The sequence below is a fragment of the Pelodiscus sinensis genome, chromosome 1 (genome assembly GCF_049634645.1).
Source record: "Pelodiscus sinensis isolate JC-2024 chromosome 1, ASM4963464v1, whole genome shotgun sequence".
Classification (NCBI taxonomy): Eukaryota; Metazoa; Chordata; order Testudines; family Trionychidae; genus Pelodiscus; species Pelodiscus sinensis.
The window spans coordinates 186,679,517-186,687,285 of NC_134711.1; the positions used below are offsets into that span (position 1 = coordinate 186,679,517).

General features: G+C 37.2%; 1 protein-coding gene across 4 annotated transcripts in view; it reads left to right on the top strand.

Annotated features, from left to right (window-relative positions):
- The window catches only part of DYRK1A (dual specificity tyrosine phosphorylation regulated kinase 1A), a 152,102-nt gene extending 148,478 nt beyond the window's left edge, over positions 1-3,624 (top strand). For all 4 annotated transcript variants that reach the window (XM_075911902.1, XM_075911883.1, XM_075911897.1 and 1 more), the window contains one exon: positions 405-3,624. In XM_075911902.1, coding sequence (XP_075768017.1) covers positions 405-1,028 — 624 coding nt within the window. In that variant the 3' untranslated portion in view covers positions 1,029-3,624. The remainder of the gene's footprint in view (positions 1-404) is intronic.
- The last annotated feature ends 4,145 nt before the right edge of the window (positions 3,625-7,769 follow it).

Below are 7,769 nucleotides of genomic sequence, written 5' to 3' on the forward strand. Positions count from 1 at the left end.
TCTGCTGGAGACGGTCTCCAGCAGACCAGGGGCGCACCGGGAGCAGCTTACGAACGGGGCTTTCTCGCCCCGGAGCTCGCAGGCAGCAATCCGCCACCTCGACCTCCGGGGCGAGAAAGCCCCGTTCGTAAGTGCGGATCCGACATAAGTCGGATCCGCGTAAGTCGGGGACTGCCTGTATATTCGAAGTCTCTGTCCTAGTTTTTCTTTTTCAAAGATACATTTAGAAAATAATATCAGAAATATTTCTAACTTGGCATTTTTATCAGAGCTTTTTTCTGCTACTGAAAATTTAATTTTATTTCTTACATGAAAGTAAATGTGAATGGTTTTTAAGCTCTTTGTATAAATGGCATATTCAAAATATTTGATTAAACTTCTTATTTCTTAAACTGCTATTACAGGTTCGACAGCAGTTTCCTCCTCCACTTGGTTGGACAAGCACTGAAGCTCCTACGCAGGTCACTGTTGAAACCCATCCAGTTCAAGAAACCACCTTCCACGTAACCCCTCAACAACAGAATGCATTACATCACCACCATGGAAATAGTTCCCACCATCACCATCATCACCACCATCCCCACCACCATCATGGACAGCAAGCTTTGGGTAACCGGACCAGGCCAAGCGTCTACAATTCTCCAACAAATAGCTCCTCCACCCAGGATTCTATGGAGGTGGGCCATAGTCACCACTCCATGACATCTCTGTCTTCCTCAACTACTTCTTCCTCTACATCTTCCTCCTCTACTGGTAACCAAGGCAATCAAGCCTATCAGAACCGCCCAGTGGCTGCTAATACGTTGGACTTTGGACAAAATGGAGCTATGGACGTGAATTTAACAGTTTATTCTAATCCGCGCCAGGAGACTGGCATAGCTGGACATCCAACATACCAGTTTTCTGCTAATACAGGTCCTGCTCATTACATGACTGAAGGACATCTTGGAATGAGGCAAGGAATTGATAGAGAAGAATCTCCCATGACAGGAGTTTGTGTTCAGCAAAGTCCTGTAGCTAGCTCGTGACTAAACTGAAACTAAGTTTGTTTCTTGTGTGTTTTTATAGAAGTGGTGTTTTTCCAAAAACAAAGTGCAAAGCTGCTTGAATCAGAAGGAGATAAACTCACTGAACCGCTACAGAAGGGCAAAGCTGACTATTTTTTTAAACTTGAAAAGATTGCAAAGGGACAACGAAGTTTTTTAAGAGCCATGTCCAAACCCACCTTAATGGATAGCTTAGAGGTGTTGTCTCTCTCACCTTTGCTTTCCCTTCCATCCCTCCATTTTAACCTGCCACAACCTAGTCATATATTTTTTGTCTCATTCAACAGGGGTTAATGTTCAAATGTTACTCTTAGTTGCAAATTAAAAACAAAACAAAAAACTGCACATGATTTACATAAAAGGGCCCTTTAAGATTGGGGGAAGGGATTGATTAATATGGATTTTTTAAATTCCCCAAATACAGATGGGCACAGAAATGCAGTACTGTAAGGAAGAGGGACCTTCATATTACATTATATGTAATATTCAGCTGTAAACAGGGACGGTTGTAATGGAGTTTGTGAGGGCCATTAAGCATGTTAAGTGGCGGTGATCAGAACTCTCCTTATCTGAATCTACTGAGGATCAAAGCAGCAATTATAATGGGATTCTGTGTGTCTCATATTTGAGAGACCACAGTCAGCTAGTATGGGAATATGACTGGTCTCATAACTAAGGTGCACTGAGAAGCAATCAACGGGTTGGTCCTGGCCAGTCCTGGGGAGGTCTTAACTGGTGGTCTTTGGGATAACCTTTGGCCTTATGGATTTGGACTCTTAAATTAGAAGAGCCTACCATTTCAGATGCAATCACTTTTGGACATGCTTTTGCAGACAGTCCTTAATGCTGAAAACAGAGAATGGGTAATTCAAGAGGCCTTTCTTTTAAAATAGACTTTTGTGACCCACTTATTGTAAGGTATTGCAAGGTCACTTTGCGTGTGTCATAAAGTTGAATTCCTTATTGGTTGAAGGTCACAGAAGTAGTGGTTTGCGTTTGATGGAAATAGCTACAACTGTGTCCCTTCCTGCTTTTTACTTTTTTCTTTTGCTTTTTTCTCGGCACGTGGTTTCTCCACCATTACTTCTGCACAAAGATGTCTTCTGTTCATTCTGAACATTTTTAAAAAATGCAGAATTTTATGTGACTGCTTTTTTGCCTCACAATTATGCTGTGAATTTTACAAAAATTTATTTTCTTTTTTGATAATTTATTGTACCAAAGCTGTTTTTATAGCACATAGATGTCTGTAACCAATAATGTAGCAGTTCTGCACTTTGACACAAGGTGTAATTAGACCATTTTTAAATGTCAGTTGAAAATTATGGCTGTACTATTGCTTAAACAAAACTGGAACTGTTGTTGAATTCATAGCCAATACATTTACAGCTATCTGTGTACTGAACATAATAGATCGACATCTAATTCAAGACTAAACATCTGTTACATTATAAATGTGTTCAGGCTTCTGAAGGTTAAAAGGGACACTAGATCCAGAAGCTATGAAACCAGCAGTTGATTCTTGTATTCCTTATTAATATAAATGTCAACCTGAAGGCAAGACTTTGATTGCATGAACAGGTCCAAAACAATAGTATGAGTAAAGCAAAAAGCTCATGTGAGACCTGAAATTAACAGGCTGTATTTAACAGGTGCCTAATTTTTGGGTTATGCTGCCTTAATATAACACAGTCAGCTTGGCAGTTGCTAAATTTATGGGCCCACATAAAGATTTGTAAATATTATGAATAAAACTTCAGTGAAAGTAAAAAATAAGGGTAATTTCAGTAATTACCTGTCCCAGAACATTGTTTGCCCATTATATATTACAGAAGCAGTGATCTACCTCTGCCAGTAAGCCCTTTAAAAAGGTAATTCAACAGAAGAATATTGCATGGTTATACTGGTCAATTTTATGTGGCTGGCTAGGTCAGTTTTTCTGAACAAAAGGGTTTTTTCCCTTATACTTAACAAATGGCAACACAACAACTGAATACTGTGTAAATGCAAATGAGTATTTGGGGGTTACCAGTTTTTGTAAATCACAACTTTTTTTTTATCGAGGGCTCCATTTTTTTATTGAAATGTCAAGCCTGTGAATGAAAGTATTTTTTTAACTCAGTAGTTCAGAAAAGTTTACAGTGATTTGAAATGCTGTCATCTTAGAAACAGAGCACTGAGTTTAGCAATATAAAGAGGAATCCATTACTTACTGCTGTCTAGAAATATAAGGGTAATATAAAATATGGGTAATTTTCCTGTGTTGGTTGCCACACTTTAGCAAGCACCAAAAATTAAAAGCAGTTTTAAAAATATTTACATAAAGAAAAATCATAAAATCCAATGCTCCTGCATACTGTGTTATGTTACAGTCCAGTTTTGTGTGCTTTACTACACAGTTTGGTTACAGGACTTCTGTGCATTGTAAACATAAACAGCATGGAAAAGGTTAAATACCTGTGTTCAGATTGTAAGATCTAGTCCGGACTTGCTGTGTATATTGTAACGTTAAATGAAAAAGACAAGCCCTTTGTATTATAGTCATGCAGTCTTATGTATGATAAACAGTTGAATAATTTGTCCTCAGACTCTTTACTGTGCTTTTTAAAAAAGTAATTTAAGAGAAAATGTAAACATAGTAATATCTTCCTATGCAATTAACCTACTCCAAGCGATGGTTTGGTAGGTATAACTATAGTAAAATATGTAAATATATTAGCTACATTGACACAGACTTTTAAAAATTACAGAAGTAAAAGTTGGAGGAGTAACAAATCATTTTGAGTTTTTAATTGAAACAGCAAGGTATATAAATCATTGATGTATAAACACGAATTCATTTTGATCTCTGCTTGATTTTAATTGACATATAATATTGCTTTTAGTTTCAGGATTGCTTATTTTCTCATGCACTAGTTTCAGAATATTACAGAGATCTTCTTACATGCACTTTAGAGTTCCTGCTCCCATAAACTAATTGATAGATTTCAAGAACAGAAGAACCATTATAATGATCTAATCTTACTTGCTGCATAATTCAGGGAATAGAATTTTACCTGGTAATTCCTGCATCAAGCCCATATCTTCTTTTTGAGTTAGCACATATATGTTTTAGAAAGGCATTCAGTGTTGATTTAGAAGTTTCAAGAGATGGAGAATCTATATAATCTCTTGATAAGCAGTTCAGTGGTTAATTATCCACACTCAAAAATTATTTCCCTGGCTCCCAGTTTAAATTTGTCCAGCTTCAGCTACTAGTATTGGCATGTTATTATGCCTTTGCTAGAGCCCTCAGGTTTCAGACATCATCTCCCCGGCAAAGAATGAGAATGTCACATCTTAACCTTTACCTTAATAAGCCGACTTGATAAAATTTTCACACCTTCACTTGTTGATGATTTCCCCATTAGCTGTTACATTGTGAAATACAATGGTTAGACAGTTTTTAATCCATTTAGTATGTGCTGTATTGATTTTTCATAATGCTATTATTTTAATCAGAATGTGACACAACTTTTACAAGTACCATGGAAATATCCTACATTTCCAAAAATTTTCTATAAATTTCAACTGCAAAGCAGGTTTTCCAGACCTCAAATTATTCTTGTGGCTCTTTTCTGAATTTTCTTCAACTTTTAACATCTATTTTAAAGTGTCAATATCAAAACTAAACACAGTATTTTAATAATGATCTCAATAATGCCATATACAGAGGTAATATCAGTTTATTCCTGTTTTTTAAATACCTATTCCTGTTTATCCATCCAAGGACTGTATTTTAGGCCTTTTAGCCACAGCATTGCTCTGGAAACTCTAGTTGGCTATCCACAATGACTCCTAAATTCTTTTAAGAGTCGTTGCTTTCCAGGATCCCGTAAGTATGAGCTTGTATTCTTTACTGGAGTATGGCTTTTCACTTGGCTGTTTTCAATTGTATGATGTTTGAATGTACATGGATTTACAAAGCAATCCAGATCTGTAATAGTGACATGTCCTTTTTATTTACCACTGCACAAATTGTGTAGTCTGCCAACTTTTATCAGCAGTGATCTTATATATTCTTCCAGATATAGATAAAAACATTGAAGTAACTCTTGAGCTGGAGCTAATGCAGTTGGACCTCTCTATAGAATCACCTTAACTTGTTTATGATATCCCTATTAGCTGTTGCATTCTGAAATACAGTGATTAGCCAGGTGTTAATCTATTTAGTATGCGCTGTATTGATTTTGCACAATGGCTGCAGAGCTCTGGCTCTGGCTGCGAAGCTCTGATCCTGGCAGAAGCGGGGCTGGTGGCAGTTTGAAAGCCCAAGGGCTGGGGCAGAAGTGGGGCCAGGCTTCCCTAGTCTGGTGGCAGGAGAAAGACCTCCCTTGGTCTGGAAAATCCTCTCGTGTGGGACTGTTTAGGTCCTGAGGGTGTGGGACAAGGGAAGTCCAACTTGTATCATGGAAATAGCTACATCTCCAAAATAACTAAATAACTTGTAAATTGAAACTGTATATGATTGTAAATTTAGTTTGCATGCAAAATGTATAAGGTTACCAGTTTCTTATATATGATTCAGCATGTCATTGTGGTAGAATGCAACTTGATCTAGAACTGCACATCAAAATATTAGAATTTTACAAAATATTATGGTAGACAGACAGACATACACACACATCTTCTCTCTCAGGATTGTAGGTTGTTCTGTGCACACTGTTGTTTCATTGGGTCCTGTTCAATCTTCTTATCCTGCTAGGCACATCAAGCAGTCTCTAATGATCTCTAGAAATTAGGATTTATTGTCTGCCTGGTGATTAACTTTAAATTCCTAATTTTTCAATCTTTCTTTTTAATCTGCATGTGTTTCCTTTCCATAATATATCTTCAAGATAGTGATGTCAAATATGCAGGTTCCCCTAGATCTAAGATTATATATGGCTTCTATAATGAACAATGTTGTACATATATGTACTATGAAGTTCTGATATGCACAATACTGTATAAGGCGCACACACACAGTGTACCTGCCCTAGACAACTGGATGACAGATATACATATGATGCACTAGGTAACTTACAGGAAGGTGGTGTTTACAAATATAAACTATAGCTCCTCCTTTTCTAAAGGTGGTATAGAGAGGGCAATCTAACCCATCTAGGTTTGTGCTCCTGGGTCTCAGAAAAGAGAGTCATTAAGAGAAATTTGAATTGTGGTAGGGCCAGGGCCTACCACAGTGGAATTGAAGGAAAAAATCTGTGTATTGGGGGCAAGTCTGGACGGTATGAAGGGAGGTGATGGTGGTGCGGGGAGAGTGATAGGGCTGAGAGGCAATAAAACAAGGAATCAGATATGAGATTAAACTAGAGTGGAATTGTGCAGACCTTGAGAATGAGAGACTCAAACTAAGTCTATACTGCATAGCTGTTTTGGGATACTGGAGCTATCCCAAAATAGCTACCCCATGTCTATACAAGCCGCCCATTATTTTTCGAAAAAAAAAGGCATGCTATTTTGCCATCCTGGTAAACCTTGTTGCACGAGGAATAATGGATGGCTCGAAATAGCGCGTTATTTCAAAATTTGTGTAGATGTGTCAAATTTCAAAATAAGCTATTTTGAAATGAATTCAAAATAAGATACACAATTTGTGTAGCACAAATTGCATATCTTATTTTGAGGTTAGGATGCTATGTAGATGCACCATCAGTAAAAGCATTTGAAGAGAGAATGATGTGGTCTGATTGGGTGAAGATCATATGAATAGTTGTACTTTGGATTGGCCGGATGGAAGCTATATGGGTCTGAAGTCAGAGAAGAGGTGATACCAGTATTGAAAATGGGAGATAACTAGGGCACAGAGAAATGTTTTGGCTGTTGGGACAAGTATTGATTTTCAATATATTTGTGGAGGAGGAGGAAGTGGCAAAGTTGACAATAGTCCTGATATATATATATATATATATATATATATGTGTGTGTGTGTGTGTGTGTGTGTGTGTGTGTGTGTGTGTGTGTGTGTGTGTGTGATATATATATATATATATATGTATATGTATATGTGTATATATATATATATATATATATATATATATATATATATATATGTATGTATGTATGATCACAAGTATTTAGTGACTGAAAGTGTTGCAATTGAGAGAGGCAAGGTGGAGAAGAGGACTTGGAAGGGCTTGGCTTTGGCTTTTAAGTTTGAGTTCTTGTTATGAACGAACCAGGATATGTCAGAGTCAGAAGTGTGAAGGGTAAATAACAGAATCAGAAATGTGTAGATGGTAGACTAATCAGCACAGAGGTAACAGCTAATGCTATGTTAATTTGTTAGGACAACTAAAGATCAGGTGTGAAAGGAGGAAATTAAAGGACTTGAGGATAAAGCCTTGTGAGTCACAAATAGAAGAGGGATGAGGAGGAGGAACACCACTGTAGGAGATACTGAAAGTACACAATGTTAGAGTAGCATCACAAAAGTCAAGTGGACACAGGTTCTTGAGAGTCATCAACTACTAAAGCCTATAGAAAGATCTACAAGGGGGAGCATGAAGGAGAGGCTAACTATGGACAGGTAATTGAAAACAATTAGTTGGAGCAGTTGCAATGAGGTAGAATGTACAGAAAATATATTAATTTGTATTACATAGTTTTGTGTATTCTAAAATAGTCTGTGAAAGATCCTGGATTGTGGAACTAGTGTAGGGCATCTTTTATGGTATAGGTTGA